General features: G+C 39.3%; 2 protein-coding genes across 3 annotated transcripts in view; one reads left to right on the top strand and one right to left on the bottom strand.

Moving 5' to 3' along the window:
• Positions 1 to 4,674, bottom strand: part of cbarpa (CACN subunit beta associated regulatory protein a) — a 20,790-nt gene extending 16,116 nt beyond the window's left edge. Inside the window, exons 1-2 of one of the 2 annotated variants that reach the window (XM_015016274.1) lie at positions 4,473 to 4,673; positions 4,024 to 4,216 (exon numbers count right to left, since the gene is read on the bottom strand). The gene's annotated coding sequence lies outside the window, so the exon portion shown is untranslated. Of the gene's footprint in view, positions 1 to 4,023; positions 4,217 to 4,472 lie in introns of both variants that reach the window. The other variant, XM_015016276.1, reaches the window with a different exon arrangement.
• Positions 4,675 to 10,773: 6,099 nt separating this feature from the next.
• On the top strand, positions 10,774 to 17,447 carry LOC106935701 (midnolin). The gene is made up of 7 exons (XM_015016293.1): positions 10,774 to 11,214; positions 11,395 to 11,482; positions 11,587 to 11,643; positions 12,960 to 13,451; positions 13,565 to 13,658; positions 14,802 to 15,035; positions 15,512 to 17,447. Exons 1-7 carry the CDS (start codon positions 11,006 to 11,008, stop codon positions 15,682 to 15,684), a joined length of 1,347 nt encoding a protein of 448 aa, XP_014871779.1. The 5' UTR covers positions 10,774 to 11,005; the 3' UTR covers positions 15,685 to 17,447.
• The last annotated feature ends 208 nt before the right edge of the window (positions 17,448 to 17,655 follow it).

The raw sequence follows: 17,655 nt of genomic DNA, 5'->3' as shown, positions 1-17,655 counted from the left end.
TTAAGCATCGGGGATGCATTTTCCAAAGCCCATGACTCTACCTCTGTAAAAAAAAAAAAAAAAGACAGATCCGAGGTCTGCTTCATACCAGGAAACCACTGAATTTATAAATGTACAAATTCAGCCAAGAACAGTGGTCATGTGAGCAGGTCAGGAAGTGAATGGTCATGGTGAAACTTGATAAGAGACATAAAACAAATAAATAGTTATGGGAATTTACGCATATGTTAGTATTATTCTGATTTTGTGGTGATTTGAAAAAATTCACAATAAATTTGGTGCCATTTTTTTTTTCTCAAATTCACTGCAGTTGAATGATGCAAAAAATAAAATAAATAAAATAAAAACATGGCTCCAATGAATCATTTGAAGCCCAAATTTAATCTGACAGTCATCCGCATGATGAGTGTAGGTAACCTTGGTGCTGTGCTTCCCACAAGCCTTGCAGAGAGCAGGAGCTGGCTTTGCAAAGTGTTGCCTCCTGAGGGAGAGAATCGCTTCCTTTGGTGTCGATTCAAACTGTTGCTTGCACCAGGAAACAACAAAGAAAAATGAAAAGATTCAAACTCATCAATTCTGTCCTTTTTAGCGCTTTTTAGCTGGAGTTTCTACTGAAAGATCTTTTCTGCAGCAGTTATGATATTCAGCGTTGTATCCTTGAAGTAGCGATGTGTGTGTGTGTGTGTGTGTGTGTGTGTGTGTGTGTGTGTGTGTGTGTGTGTGTGTGTGTGTGTGTGTGTGTGTGTTAAGGCTGAAGGTTAAATGAAAACTACTAAAAAAAACAAAATCAAAACAACGGCAAAAAATGCGTAAAAGGATAAATTAAGCATAAATGAAGCTGTGTAGAAGTGAAGTTTTTGATTGAGTTTTTTTCTGTAATTGGATCTGAGTGTTGAATCAATGCCTTCTCAGACTGCAACTGATTCTTTACCAAAGTTGCAAAAATGATTTTCCAGTTGTTTCCCATCCCAGACTGTACTTTATCCTGCAGAGACAACTGCTGCCCAATTTATCTCTGTTTGGGAGAAAAGTGTGAGCTGTGCGGAACGTTATAATAAAATCTGAGCTGACATTAAATGCAAAAATCTTCAAACTTCTGTGTTTGTGTTGGACTTTCTGAAATCACCCAACACAGAGCACAGCACCTCTGTGAAATGTTGCACAAACACAGTTTAAAACTTGCGGTGTGCCCGTTGTATTCAACTTTTTAGTTGTTGTAACTCCTCTAAGTATAACCCGCTACAACAAACTACCTCCAGAAATCACATAATGAGCAAAAAGGGCTTGTTGGTTTGTCATTTAGTCTCAGGATAAATGAAGCTGTTCTGTGAAGGCCACAGTGGAACAAACAGACCAAAACCAGACCGAAATGTATTGAAGAATATGTGGCAAGAATTGAAAATTGATGCTTAGGGATTCTTGATATGCAAACTTCCACAGTTTGAGCCTTTTTGCAAGGACTCATGGGTAAAAAAAAAAAAAGTCTGGATATGCAAAGCCTAGATCTGTAAGTTATAGACTTTATAGAGTTATAGTAATTGCAACAAAAGATGGTTGTGCTAAGTATTGACTCAAGATATGGGTGTCACATTTTCAATCTTTTGTTTGTAACATATTTTTTTTAAACCATGTTTAATTTGTCTAACATTTCACAATTACATGCTTTTTGGAAGTCTGTCCCGTAAGTGTACTATAAATACAAAGAAGATGGAGCAAACTGCAGGAAAACTAGCATTTATTTTCTAAGAGGTCCGGTGGTGAGTGCAGAGTACGTTCAGAGACAGAGCGGATCGCTCTCAACCGTTCAAATCACATAAATCTTTCTAAAATCCATTATAGGCTGAGTGTGAAGTCAATGCGAGGAATCTTGAACTAGAGTGATGTCTCCATTTTTGTGTGATTGGCCTAATGATCGTCTCTAAGGTTAAAAGGACTTTTCCGCAGTAAAGAGTCCGTGCACCTGGCGTAACGTCAGTCCAGGACTGCATTCCTCACACACACACGCTGATAACCCAGCTGCACGTTCCCTCACCGTGAGGGAGACTCATATTTTATGTAATATCTCAGCTCGAGGTAACTACGACGAGGCCGCAGCTCTGAACAGCACGCCATCGCTTCACGCGCTGCGCGTGGCCGCGAATCCTTAGCTCCGATAAATAATCTCCCCCGGTGATTTACTCATAATCACAGCCCGTTTGTTATTCTTGTCCTGACATTTGTGAGTGTCTTTTCAGAGTTTTCTCTCATTCACACCTAACAGAAATAGAGCAGCCTGATATTCAAATGTTTTTGTTGTTTTTTTTCTGTTGAAATGGTTGAAATCTGAAGTGGATTTTCAGAAGAACTGAATTAAATTTTCTGATCACACTAAAAGGTCAGATGGAGTGGAGAAGTAAAGGGAATTTAACATAAATGTAATGATCTAACCATAATGTAATGACCTCATAATTTAATTTTATCAATTAAATTATGAGATATCAAAGTACACATTAAGCTACAGGTTTTTAGGAATTTTTTTTAAGGGTGTAAGAGTAATGGGAGTAGAATACAAATGCATGCCACACTTCTCAGATTTTCATTTATATATTAAAGAAAAACAGTTATACATTATTTTGTTTCAGTCTGTCAAATATAATTCAAAAAACCACATCCTGAGACAAAATGTGAAACATTTTGAAACGTGAATTCTGAATTTAGCAATTCACACACAGTTATATGCGTTAAAACAACATATATGGGTTTTGGGGGTTTTTTATAGTCAGAGTTGCAATGTGGCAAGAAGAAAGCCCCTGTAAAAAGAAAGTAATAAAAAAATCCCTTTATGGACACAGCAGACATGTGCTTTGCTCAAGTAAAACCAAGTTTTTAAAACACTATCTGAGGTATAAACTACAAGAAAAAAACACACTGAACCATGGTAACCTTACTCTGTGACCCAGACGTGTTGAAGCAGGAACACATCTTAAAGTTGCAGGACACCAGTCCTGTGGGACTGGAGTTGAAGACCCCTGGAGGTCCTAGTGAAAGTTCAGACCTAAATCTTATATAGAAGACTTGAAAAAATGACATTCACAGACGCTACCCATACAGGCCGGACGAGCCTGAGCTATTGCGCTGAAACGTACTTAAAAAGCCTTTCAATGCTGCAAAAGGTGGCTCTTGAAATGCATGCCGCACTTTTCAGATTTTCATTCGTCAGATAATTTCCAGTTTGTAGTTTTGCACGACTTTGTGTTGGTTTGACACAGGAAGTTCCAAGCAAACACGGTGAAGCAGCAAATAGCAAGATAATTTAACAAAACAATATTTATTCCCTAACGTGGATATGAACTCCCCCCTCTAACATGCCAAGTTATAGGACAAATCTAATTAAAGCAAATTCACTTAAAATGTATGGCCATAAATGATTTGACCCAAAAACGTCAAACTGTTAATCATCGGACAAATGTGTTATGCACTAGTAAGATTAAGTCAAATTCATCTATAACTTGTTAGCCTTTTCTTACGATATGAAAGGCATTTTAAATAAAATATCTAATTATTGATTATTACTGTAGCAACATTCTCAAAAAATACAACAATGCTTGTATTTCTAGACTTTACAGTTTCGCATATCCTATCTGTCAGCACTTGTTTTGAAGTAAGCTAAAAAATAAAAAAATAAAAACAATTTTAAAAAAAACAACTAAATCAACACTGACTATGTTTTTGGAAAATGATAATCTGGGATTTGAGAACATGTTAGCTTGTCACTTCATCTCCGGTTTATCATCCGGGCAGATGGGCGTTTGGAGCTCAGACACACACACACACACACACACACACACACACACACTTTCTAGCTCCCAGCGCTTCAATCACACTGATGGTGTTTGTGTCTTTATAAATACCATCAGCGGGAGAAAAGCAGGAGGAGGGGGTAGGGTGTGAGTGTGTGTGTGGGAGGAGGGGGGGAAGACTTTACTGCATAAAACCCTCAGGTGAGAGTGGGTGCTGAGGGGCTCCAGATGTGTTGTGTCTTACGGTCTATAACGGGAGGTGTCACAGGAGCTTCCCTCCGCCGTCTGCGTGCGGCTGCTGGACTACAGGGACGCGCTGCAGCCGGCGCTCAGCATCAGCACCATCAGCAGCAGAAGCATCTTCCCTTCTCCGCCGAAACCCCCCCACCCCCGATCAGCAGGGCTGTCCCATGTCAGTGCACCGCCTGCTCTCAGCCCTGTGGGGAGGTGGGATAAATCACGACGTGGACCCCCGCTCGTGCGGGGAAACTCCGCCGTCTGACACCGCTCACATAAACGCGGGGTCAGCTGTGTCGCCTGAGTCTTACATAATTTAAAACAGAACCACGTTTAGACCGCGAAGAAACGCCAGAGCCAGAGCCCGGTCCGGGTAAAGTAAGAGGGAGGGGTAAAAAAACAAAACAAAAAAAAAAAACAAAAAACAAAAACAAAAAAAAAAACACAGGGACTCACCTCGTTGTAGACTCGGAGAGAAGCGGTCCACAGCCAGTCTGCCGCGTCTGCATACTTTATTCTGGGCTTCAAATAACGACTGTAGTTATGAATGAAACCACACGCGATTAGACACACCCACCGCCCGCTCCCGAAGCGCCACGTGACCAGCACCGATGATGATGATGATGGCGATGATGGTGATGGTGGCGGTCATGATGTGAGATGGCAGAGGAAAGCCGTCCTCATTGAGCTGCCCCGTGAATGGCGTCTCTCATCTCATTTTCACCATTAATGAAGCTCAGGCTGACACATTCAATCTGTAGGATTTTTATTTATTTATTTATTTAATTAATTAATTTATTTTTTACTTTGCTGTGCTTCACTCAGCTTCCGTATTGGAAGATAAGATGCTCGGACAGACGGACGGGTGCGGTAAAGCTTTGTGTCATTTCACACTTGGCCACTTGGTGGCAGCATTGTGCTTTTGCTTCCTCCGTCGAAAGGAGTCTAAAAGCGTTCAGTTTGTTTTCTGAATTAGATCCGGTCCACCTCATGCTAGCTCAACACAATGTGTTTTAATTTGTGCTACTCACTCTAATGAAGGATGATTTACATTTTTACTTTGTGTTGCGATTTTACTTTCACGTTCACATGTACAATTTGGAAAAATATTCACACGCCACCTCTTTCACATTTTTGTCACGCAGCAGTCACAAACGTCACAGCAACATATTACAAAGAGTTGTTAAGTGAAAGTAAGGAATATCACTGATTTAAAATAATCTTTGACGGAAAAAAAATACAAACAAAATAAATAACTGATGTTTTTGCTTTCATCCACCTGAAATCTTGAGCAACTATTTGAGTTAATTCTTTGTAATGCCACATTTCCTTGAAGCTAAAAGTCTCTTCAAGGGTCTGCACATTTTAAAAACTGAAATGTTTTGCACTGTATTCACTGGAGTGCATATGTGAACATCAGTTTCCAAGTCTTGCTAAAGATATCTTCTGTTTCTTGACTGAAATGCTAGCACCTGAATAAGCTGTCCTGAATAACATCTCATGTCCTGTTAGGTTTTCTCTATCTGTATCATTTTGCATAACATATTCAGTCCTGTGTTGAACATAGCTCTCTGTGAGCCGTTCAAAGCTTGCAATATTATTTTGTAACATAGTTCTGTATTAAACGTTTCTACAATTTTATTCCTGACTCGTTTGCTGTTTCTTGGTCTTAGAGATGCTGCTTGTTCACTAATGTTCTCTAACAAACATTTGCTGAACGTTTTTATTTACGTAACTTTTTTTTTAAAAATCATCCCTATTTACTAATGAAGGTTGTTGCAATTTGTGAAAAAAGGTGAAAGAGATTGAAGGAATTCAAAGACGTCTGCAAGGTAGAATACTCAGCTGTGTTTTCAGACAGGATCTAATAGAAAAAAAAATAGAAGTGTTTCCATTTCAGCATCTGCAGTGTGCGCCCTCTGAGTCTGCTACATAAAACAGACAGAGCCTGAGTGGCGGCATGGCAGGAGGCCTAATCTGAGCCTTCATGATATCACGAGAAGAAAAGATATCACATCTGAAGAACTAATTTTCTCTTTCGGCACAAAAAGCGTAAACAAAACAAAACTTTGGAAATCTGCTTCATAGTCGCGGTCCGGTTTGTTTATTGGCAATCATTTTTCCGCTTGCCTGCAAGAAACTGATAAACGACTAACCGCTCCAAGCATCTGATTCAAGATGCTTTTCAGAAAGATTCAGCCACAATGGTGTATTTTCAGTATATATATTTATATGCATGTAGCTTTCCTTTTAACTTTAAGGCTCACTGTGACAGATATCGGTGATCTCCTAGATCAGTTGTCTAACTATGACAACACATAAAATACTGCTGACTTAAAGAAATGTATATTTTCTATTTGTTAGTCTTTTTCAAATAGTCATATTTCAAGGAGTGATACTCTCAGAAAGAAACTTCTGATTTACTGATCTGAGTTTTGTGGGATCATGATGACTCTGACCAATCTTTGGAGACGGGGATGGGGAAGAGGCAGGAGAGCAAAGCAAACAGTGTTCATCTCTTTAATTAAAAGATTACCAAGTTCACTTAAAGTCTTTGGAAACCATTCCTCCTGACGAAAAGAAATTTGCATCTGAACAAAGTGTTTTCAAACTGAGCTCAAAATGCCTCGTTTGTGTTAAATTTGTAATGTGACGTCTTTTGAAAATGCTCAGTTACGTCTTTGTTTCTGTTGATGATGAGGCTGTTTGAGTTGGTGCGTGTTATTTTCACAAAAAGGCAAATCAAACCTCCATGGCTATACGCGCCGCTTGCACATAAAAGCTCTGATCATTGTAAAATACAATGATGGTACTTTGTGAGACTGCTTAGCCTACTTCATATTGGCATGCAGTTTCTGTTGAATTGAATTCTTGACTGGTTAGTAATCGAGCTTTGAGCTGGACAAGTTGAACAAGATTGAAAATTCAATTGTGAAAAACCTTACATGCAGCCTGAGTTTAAATTTCACATTACCATTATGTCTCTAAGCACGTCGCTCTCTGATGGAGAGACGATGGCTCGATTCAAAGTGGAGAAAGTATGCAAAGCATGAAAGGTCTTTTCCCTACGTTTAGATAAGAGACGTTCATCATGTTCTTACCTCCAGAGGCAGATATGCAATACATTCTTTAATAGTGAGGCTCATTTTTAAACAATCTTTTCAGCTCTTTAAAATGAAATGATACTTCACAACACTCTGTGCCAAGAAACCTATAGCATATCTGAAGTTTAGCCATGAATGGACAGTTGTCCTTTTGAGTTTAATTTACAAGTTTGAAGAGTTCCAGGGAATTATTATGACGGCAAATATGTTGAGCAAATTTTCCTACGTATGTGTAGCTGAAGGGTATCCACAGCATGACTCCGCCACTACTATGTTTTACCATGGAGATGGTGTCTAGTAATTCGTCATTCGCCAGATACATACAGGCCAGGAAGTTCAATTTTGGTCTCACAGCTAAAACGTTTCCATTCAGTAGATTCTCACACATAAACTATAGATTTCAGCCGTTCTCCTAAAGTTACCACAAGCGTCTTGGCTCATTATCTCCTTGTGAGTTTGTGCAAATGGTTCTGTGTTGGTAGGTTTGCAGTCGTGCCATGCGCTTTTAGGTTTTAAATGACGTCCAAATCTTGAGATGTAGTTTTTTTTTGTTGTTGTTTTAATTCTACCCTTCTTCACATTAAAAACATAAAATAAAATAAATAAAAAAAGAACATTGGCATCTGTGGGGATTAAACGTGAAAAATGTCAACGCTTTTGCAAGACGCTGTATTTGGTTAAGTATTAAAAGTAAACTTTTTTACAGAGAAAGGTTTGTTTCCTTTGAAAATTTCCAGGATATCTAAAGTAGCGATATCATAAAGCTGAGATATTTGGGAAAAGATGCCAGCAGAGGCCATAAAAAGAGGTGGAATGTGAAGGAGAGGGTGAGTGCAGTGTAAAAAGTGTGTGTGTGTGTGTGTGTGTGTGTGTGTGTGTGTGTGTGTGTGTGTGTGTGTGTGTGTGTGTGTGTGTGTACTGTTTGACGTCAGAGCTGCGTCTGTCTGAGCAGGACATCCTGTGGAACTGTTCTCGGTGAGGCTCGAAGCATTTAAAGCAGCTGCCTTTCCCACCTCAGAGAAAAGCCTGGATGAGATTGGGGGAGACAGGAGGCGGAGGAAGCTCTCCATCAAAATATCACAAGACCACAGAGGTCATAAAAGAAAGTGAAAAAAAAAAAGAGGGAATCCTTCATAAGTTCAACAAATATTTAAATGACATTTAGGATTTTGATGAGATCTTGTGAAGAGATGATTTCAAAGCTACGCTGCTACTAGCACTTTATTGTTCTTTGAAGGCAACATGAAATCTGAAGAATCAAACCCAACCCTTCTGCCCTGAACAAACATGTAAGGTAAGGTATGGGAGCGGGGTGACGCAGGCGAGAAAGCCAGAGTGATGCTGCTGCTGCAGCTATTTTTGGCTGCGAGGAACCATAAATCAGCTCCATTTCTCCGCCCTCACTCACTTCCTACGTCACGTTTTACTCCAAGCTCTTCTCTCTCTGCTCTGCATCATATGACCTCACTGCTGAAAATGTGAGAGACTGCAGAATACAAAGTGCTTTCTGTGAACATCTCCTGCCAACAACTGAACCATGAAATTGGGCAAGACTCAGATATGCAGCTAAAATCCACACTACGCCTTTCTGTGCACAATACCAGTTGGGCAATGTATGCAAATCTGGAATTTTCATGGCATTAGATAAATTAAAAGGGTATCTTCTCAATGCACCTGAAAAAATACGACAGGTTTTTGTTGTGGCTTTACTGCAAAGTTTTGCTTTATCAAAATAGTACACATAGTGGTACACTTGTTAAGAAGAAAGACCTTCACAAAAGAGTGTTACAGCTGCTAAACATGATGAAAGTCATGGTGCATATCTAAACTTCTGAATGTTGCAGTGAAGCCTTGATGAAGTGGAAGAACCCCAGTCTTTCCCTTAAAACAGCCACAACCAACTTTTTATCACATAACATTTCTGATAGAGGATTCAAAAGAAAACAAAAAACGAACAAAAACTGCTTTACAAGACCAAAAGAGCATTTACTGAGAGCTAAAATAACTTTTTACATAAAAGTTATCTGACTTAACTCCAGTGGTTTCTATGCACACTCTCTGCACAAGACTCCACTGCTGAAGAAAAAGTATGTGGAAGCCTGTTTAAAGTTTGCAGCAGAACATCCAGATAGGCCAGCAAAATACTACAGGAATATAATCTATTTAGATTATATTTTAGATTATATTAGAGTCTATTTAGATTAGGCCAGTGCTGAGCAATTTTGATTTCACCATTTTTGGAGGACAAATTGTTCCACACATCACTCTGAAAACACCCCGCAAAAAGTGAAGTTTGTAGACGGGAGCATGTGACTTTTTGTCACATTAAAAACACAAAGTTCAGGACATGTTATTAGGATTTTTGTAAGTCTTTGGAAGTAAGCCTCTACTTTTCCAGGATTTCTCTGGATTTTCATTCATCTTCCCTTCAACTTCAGCTTCTCTGGTCCTGTTGAAGAACAGCAACCCCGTGGCATGAGGCTGCCTCCACCGTGTTTCAAAATGGGATGCACTGTATTCCACCAAATAAAACCTTTTTGTGTGTATACAGGCCACGACAAATTAAATTTATGTCTCAGTTTATACAAGTGTCCTCCTTGAGGTTTTTGTGTTTCACTACATTGCTGCAATCTTTAAGTTGAACTTCTACTTACATCAGTTACTTTATTCTGGCTATTCTTCCACAAAGTCCAGATTTGTGAAGTGCCTGGGTAATTGTTGTATTTTTCAGAAGATTCTCCTACCTGAGCTGTGCATCTCTGCAGCTCCTCTAGAGTTGGCACGGGCCTCTTGACTGCATCTCTGTCTAAAATGCTGCCCTGCCCAGCCAGTTTGTTTAGGTTTTGCAGTTGTGTCGTACATCAGCATTTTCTGATGATAGATTGAAAACGAACATTGGCCCATGAGATGTTGAAAGCTTCGGATACTGTTTTAGAGCCTATTTCAGCTTTTTAACTTTTTAAAGACTTCATCTCTGACCTGCCTGGTGTGTCCCTTGGTCTATTTCTTGGTCAATAACAAACCTCTGAGACCTTCACAAATATTTATGACAGTTGATTACACACACTTTATTTACCAATTTGGTTGTCTATGAAGACGGTTGATCACACCAGATTTTGTTTAGGGGTATCAGAGTAAAGTGAACATAAACACAAGTGCACAATGCTCTTTTAAATTTTAAAAAATTTTAAACATTTTCTGCCTTAAAAAAAACATTGAGGTTTATTGTGGTGTATTGTGACAAAAGTTCAGCAAGTAAATAATTCAACTGGTGTGCCAAAATACATTCTTTAGTTGTTGAACAGGTACAAGCGGAAAGATCTGCAGTGTCATCATGGGATTTTAGTCATAATATATCAAATAACAACAAACTCAAACGTAAAAATTGTAAACTGTGGAGGTTATTAATCATTTCTGGGTTTTTTTAAATAACTGTGAATAATGCAGACAATCCCTAGATATTTAAAGTATGTCGCATGAGTAAAAAGGACATTTCCACATGGTGACATCCTGTACGAACCTGATTATGTTGCATCATTTATGAATGGTGAAGAAAGAACAAACATGGGTGGAGCCGTGTAGACACAACGGTATCGGATTGGATAAGCTGCTGCCTCAAATGTGTTGTAGCGATCGGTGATTGGCTGCTGGTTCCAGTGGGCGGGGCTTATTCCTAACAAGGATACGTTTTACTCTTAGCTTAAATCGGCTCTGTCACACTCAGAAAAAGCAGCTGTCACACCGTGAGCTGCAGTTAAAACGTTTGTTTTCGGAGTTTTAGACCATGTCTAACCACTGATGAACTAGTCTGGCGATTCAATCCGACTGCAGCTGCTTGTTTTCACCAAGGTTTTATTTTTTTAAGACCGACCAAGCAGTGACTGCATGGAGCAGCCGAAGACGCAGCGTCGGGACTTCCCTACTCCACAGCCTGCAGGCGGGGAGTCACCGATGCGTTTGACCGTCACTTCAACAACCGGCTGCCCGGTGGAGTTCAGCGTCCGGCGGGGAGAGACTGGGGAGGGGCTGAGGAAGCTCATCTCCCAGAAACTGGGGCTGCAGACAGACAGAATCATAGTGGTGCACAAAGACAGGTGGGTTAGCTCTGACTGCGTGTGTGTGTGTGTGTGTGTGTGTGTCTACGTGTGAAACCAGTGGGTTGCTGGTTTGAGACACTTTACCCGCTTTGACTGCGGCTGCTGGTGGTGAATGGATGTAGTGTGAAGTATTTCAGGCCATTTATCATAAACTTGTACCCTTTTTGTTTTATAAAGCCACCTGACTGCAGGGACACTGCTGGAGCAGGGTGTGACAGATGGCAGCAGGCTGACTCTAGTCCCAGTTATTGAAACTGGTTCAGCAGTAAGTTAGTCTCCCACATTCTCTGTTTGCAAACATAGCAAAATTGCATGCAGAAATGAACAACAACTGAGCTCTTTGGGGGGGATTGTGGTTATTTATTGCAGAGTTCAACTAGAGAGAGGACAGTGATGGACACGTTGGAGAGCTTAACAGAATCCCAGGTAAGAACCTGCATTAGGCGCTAAATGGACACTATGAAAAAATGTGGCAAAATTGACAAGAATGTATTTTCTTGTAAAATATTCAGAGTTTATGACTAAAATCTGAGCTGAACTGCATGCAGGTGATCGTAATTTGTAATTTAATCTTCATCTTGCACCAAAATTAGCACCACAAGGCTCAGTGTTACTGACACAGCCAAGTTTACTGAATCTGTCTATGCTGTCGATTGAGAAAATTTATATGATCCATAAATTAGAAATATATAATCATTTAATCAGATTAAAAGCTTGTCCTGAAAAACTTGTTGGCAGAAAAGAAATAAATATATGTGTCTTTGGGCTAGATCTTCTTAAGAACAAACCACTTTTTCTCTTTGTCATCAAATAAATGAATGTCTGGATGGCATTTATTTGGCTTCATGTACTAAACTAAAGAAACTTGTTGTTTTTGACCGGTTTAATATTGTCTGGTCAAATACTGTGGCATTTAGATTGATTCAAAGTCTGTGACTTCAGCCATTTGGGCTTATTTTTTTTAGCATTTAACTGAGTTGTTTCATAACGAATTTGTTGATTTATACGAGTTTTAATCAGAATGTCTATATGATTGGATTGTGTTGTATTTATACAAGTTCAGTGGATTTGAATATATAAACTTTACACAAAAACTGAGGAACCGTGTTGTATTTTTTTAATCTCTTACTTGTACTGCATTTGTAAGGAAAATACAGAAGTGTTGTTCCCAAGAAAACTTGACAAACCTCTCTGCCAATGCCAAACAGTTTATGGTGGAGGCACTGTGACGATGTGGCGCAATACTAATAATGTCTGTGGCCATCTGTGTCACTGGAAAAACAAGGATAGTCATCACTCCAGGTAGTCTAGGTTCATGGGAATGTGAAGATTATAATAATAATAATACATTTTATTTATAATGCCCTTTATGTCTTAGGGCAAAGGGCAAAAACAAAACCAAAACAAGTGATTCCAAAGGATACAAAATTTAAGTAAATGAATAAATAAGACATTAAAACCAATATCTAAGAAAATGAACCAAAAATGTAGCTAAAAAGAAAGCTAAAAATTGTCTTTATCTTGTAATTTTCAGCTATAACTATTTCCATCAAGACAAACTCATGTTTGCTGTTAACAGAGTTTTGTCCTTCTTGGCCTCTGATTTTCTCTGAGCAGTTCTTAATTCACTCTTTGTCAACAAAAAGTGAATTTGTTTTTCCCTTCAGCAACTTTCTATCAAACTCTGGATGAAAATCTGGAAGATTTCTTTTTCACTGATTATTTTTCTGCACTCCTTGCAGATAGAGGACTTCCTTTCGGGGCGCCTGCCTCTGACCCTCAGCCTCGGAGCCGGCGCCCACACGATGTATGTGCAGCTCCAGCTGTCGCAGAAGGCCGGGGAGCTCCAGAGGAACACGGACTCAGTGGTTCAGACCACATGCAAACCTCAAACTGCACAGGCGAACAATGGGAACCTCCTGGAGGCGTCCTCTGCAGGGTCCTCCTTAGGATTCACCAGCTCACAGACTTCCTCTCCACCCTCGCCCTCGGATCGCTCTGCATCCTCCCTCCAACGTAGCGCTGAGAAACCCAGAACTTCCTTTATCTCGTCCACAAGCGTAGCACCTGAGCGCTGCATCGATCCTCCGTTAGTGCGACGCTCACAGTCTGACTGCAAACCTGCTTTCCCTTTGGACTCTACACATCCTCCAAATCTACCTCCTGCAGCTACACCAATCTGTTCATCCAGACCCACCAGTTCTGAACCAGGACCAACTTCAGCCTTCATAGAGGTCAGTGATGGTACCTGTTTTCCTCTTGCAATGGTTGTAGTTAACAGGAAACAAGCAAAATCCACTTTTAGTTTTTTATAGACATTTATTCTCAGCTTCTTTTTTTTTAACAGGGAGATGTTCCTGCACATAAATCACAGCCTCCAGGGGCGGTCATTGACAGCGTCGTGAGTCACTCTCCAGGCGTCTTCTCTGGGACGTTTTCTGGTAGGTCTTTGCAGAAACGGCAGTCTGTAAATACATACATTAGATCCTTCCAACACTTCTTTTCACATTTCAGGTTAGGAAAGCAAACTTTGACTAAATGTGTTGGGTTTTTTATATGATACACCAACTTAAAGTAGCATATGTGAAGTGGAAATAGTTTTTTTTTTTTTTACTAACTTAAATCTGAAAAATATGGCACACTTATGGATTCTGTTCCGTTTATTCTGATACTTAATAAAATTTGATACAGCACCTCCAGAAGTCATTTACTTAGTAAACAGAGTCCCTGTGTGTGTAGTTTAGTCACGATACAGATACGTGATCCATACTGTGGAGCTGTTCAGTAAAGGCTTCAGCGTTCATTAGTGAACAAACGTGAAGACCAAAACGTGCAGCAAGCAGGTCAGGGAGAAAGCTTGGGAGAAATTTGAACCAAGTTTGTGTTTAAAACATCTTTAAGAGCACTATCCAGACTATCTACTGAAATTACAGTAGAAAGAGTTTGGGATAACTACAGACCCACGGAGACATGGCTCTCACATAAACTAGGAGAGGGAAGGAGAGCTCATAGAGAAGCCACCAAGAGGCCCATATTCTCTCTGGAGGAACCTCAGAGACCCACAGCTCAGGAGTCAGGCTCTGTCATCAGGAGACCGTTTGTTCATTCACTTTATGATCCTTGCCTTTAGGAATGAGCAGTAAGAAGAAAGCTATCCGAAATCCAGATTCAGCATGCTATGCAAAAGATTATATCTGGCTGAAAACTAGAACTGCATATCACACTGAATACGCTGTGAAATGTGGTGGCAGCATCATGATGCTGTGGAGATGATTGACCTCAGTGAAAACAGGAAAGCTCTTCAGGATGATGAATTTTTCAGACTTTATTATTAAAAGTGTTGATCTATCACAATAAATGACATGTGGTTATAATATGACATAATCATGTAAACTTCAATGGGTACTTTAAAAATGTGCCAAACTTTTTTTTTTTTAAATCAAAATGAATAAATAAATATTGTAACAAGTTTACCAAGAAGGTGAAAGTTTACACAAACTGTTATCAAAGACCTAGCTCGACAGCTTTTGCCATTTTATCTGTATGTTAATATTAATATTTCTAATAATGTCCAACCCCATCAGGGACTCTGGCCCCGTGCAGTCATGGGGGCATCAGTCATCCTCGTCGCGGCATCGCCATCATTCTCCAAATTCTCAACGACTTGCTCAGAGCTGCCTGCCACCACCAGGGGGCGCTGCTGCCTCCTTTATGTAACGAGTGCACTGCCTCGAACCTTCCAGGCAGCCATCTCACCGCAGAGGATCCCTGCATGGGAAGAAACAGACAACCACCGACCCAAAGCACAGAGCGCAGCGGTAAACTAACACGGTGTATTTGATGCACAATTCGGTATTCTCCACTGTTTTATTGTTGTCAAATTATAACAAATGTCGTTTGAAAGCATTTTTTTTTTTTAGACAAACTGGTCCAGTTTAGACTCAATGTCAATTTGTATTAATTCCTTTTATTCCAAAACTATCCACTCATCTACGTAATTGGATATTTAATATACATTATTTCAAATATTATTGTAAGATTTTCAGCTAAAGTGTTCAATTAGTCCACTTTCCAACAGAAATGTGTAAACAAATTCAAAATTTTCCAACAGAATGAAATGCGCTCTATATATATATATATATATATATATATATATATATATATATATATATAATATTTGTCTTTGTGTATGTGCAATTTCACTCTTTGCAAATGAATTCTGTAAAAAACCTATTTGTTTTCACATACATGCATCATGTAAAACACTTTTTTTTTCTCTTCTCTCTCTCTCCAGGAGGGGATGAGAGTCAGACGCTTCACTCCTCTGAAGAGAATAAGACAATGCACTGCAAGATGGAGCGGCTGGTGCAGCTGATGCATCAGAGGCGTCGCCAGAGGCGGATTCGTAGGTGTTCTCTCCTCCATGGATTCGCTCAGCCAAACCAGCACCGGCTCCACCGTTCCTAGTCTACACAAGCCGCTCACTGTGATTTCTTCTTGTAGCTATTTGAACAGAAGGAAGAATTTTCTTAATATGCAGTGCATAAAACCAGAGCAGGTTTTTTTTCTGTTTGTAGTGAGATATATCAGTAGCTCTTGAGTAGCAAGAGCTACTACAGAAAAACGTATAAGCTTTATACAGCTATTTTCCTGCGTCCGTTTACTGAGCATGATGGAGATGGCTCTTAATGTAGCATAACAATACAGAAAGTTCTTTTTTTATTATTATTTCTCTGTTCTACATTTTTTTTTTAGAGGTTAGTTACTGTGAGCAGAAACAAAACAATTTCTGATAAAGAGGGTTTCTGTCCTCAGTGGGTTTTGGGGGCTTGTTATTCTCTGGACATAAAAACAAATAGCAAATCAACCTTGAAAATGATGCAGGACTATGTCGTTTTTAACTCATGAGTTGTGCCTTACAACAACATGCAGTATTTACAGATGGTCCTCCTAGTTTTCCTCCTCCACCAGTAAGACTATCCCCAGCTCATGAAATATACATTATGTTTTCCTCCTCATCCTTAAAGGGATATTTTAGGATTTTTAAATTGAGGGTCTTTAAAAGGTTTTACTATCTCATCTGAAGTTGATAACCCTTCTCACTTAGTATAATCTTTGCAAACTTGTTTTCAAATAACTCCAGGATTATGTGTGCAGGTTAGAATTAAAAACAACTACAGAGTTCTAGAGCCTTACTAAAATCCCTAAAAAAAAACAGGGATTAATCAACAAAGAAGTTGATTAATATTAAAATATTCTTATATTCCTAAAAAGCCTCCGTGGTCGTTGTTACTGTAGAACATGATATTTTCACAATTAAAAATAACGACAGAAAATATTCTGCCTTGAAACAAAACATTCAACTTGTTTTATTTCTAAATCTCTGGTGGAAATAACCTTGAATTTGATCATTGAGCACGTGTTTGTGCATAAAATAAGCAGATTTTTAGTTTCTAGCTCGTTGAAAATATGTTTGTTTGTTTTTTTTAAGTCGTTTATGTTCTGTAATCGGAACGCGTTTCAGGAGGATCATTGGTGGCGCACCGCCTCCAGCCTGCGCTGCTTGTGTCCATCAGCTTCTTTGCAAATAACCACTTGATGGCTCGACATTTCACATGAGCGTTTGCATAAACTTCTACCACCTTTATGAGATTTGAGTACTTTTAAGATAGAAGTCAACTTATGTCGTGGCTCCTCTTGGGCCAGCGTTAGGTTCAGCCTCCAGGTCTGTCTAATCTGATTATTGAACGAATACTAGAAGGGTTGTATTATATATTTATAATATATTAGCAGCTCAAAACCTTTGAGGGCATCTTTAGTTTTAAAATCTTGAATTATCCCTTAAAATACGCATTGGTATGTCTGTGTTGGTTTCTGGTTTGCCTCCATGCTGTAATTCCTGCAATGTGAACGACACAGTCCAAACACTGTGACTTGTCTTGTTTGGGATACTGTTCTGTAAATTTTATGTAAATATTCCACTTGGTGATGTATTCTGAGTTAGGTTTATCTGTGATTAGATGAGATCAATGTATTTGATCAGGCGACTTACCTCTTTCGTGTTTATTAAAGAGTGTGCCTCTTACAACTGACCACAACTCTAAGCAATATATTGCCTTATCATGAATGTTAAGAGTCTGTGTCATCTTTGGAGAATATTCCCTTTAAAAATGAAGAAGAGCATATAAACAACAATGAAAGCAGAGACTTAATAAAGCCTTGAAAAGACTTTATTAGTTCACTCGACTTTTCTATGTGGAGTTCACCTTTTGACGTTGAGACATTTACTGGAAGAATCAACTGGTTTGTGTGATATTTGTTGACTGAAGGAGTGTTCTTCGGTGTCTTTTTCTCTACCTCTTTTATCTGCTTACACGCACATTGTTCCACGCTCACATAACCATAGCATAAGACTGGCGTCAGTCACGCATAGCATTA

This window comes from Poecilia latipinna, unplaced genomic scaffold (genome assembly GCF_001443285.1).
Source record: "Poecilia latipinna isolate Pla-1442-1.1 unplaced genomic scaffold, P_latipinna-1.0 Scaffold2003, whole genome shotgun sequence".
Lineage (NCBI taxonomy): Eukaryota > Metazoa > Chordata > Actinopteri > Cyprinodontiformes > Poeciliidae > Poecilia > Poecilia latipinna.
The sequence above is the reverse complement of the archived record's forward strand: the minus strand, read 5'-3'. Positions and strand labels throughout refer to the sequence as shown.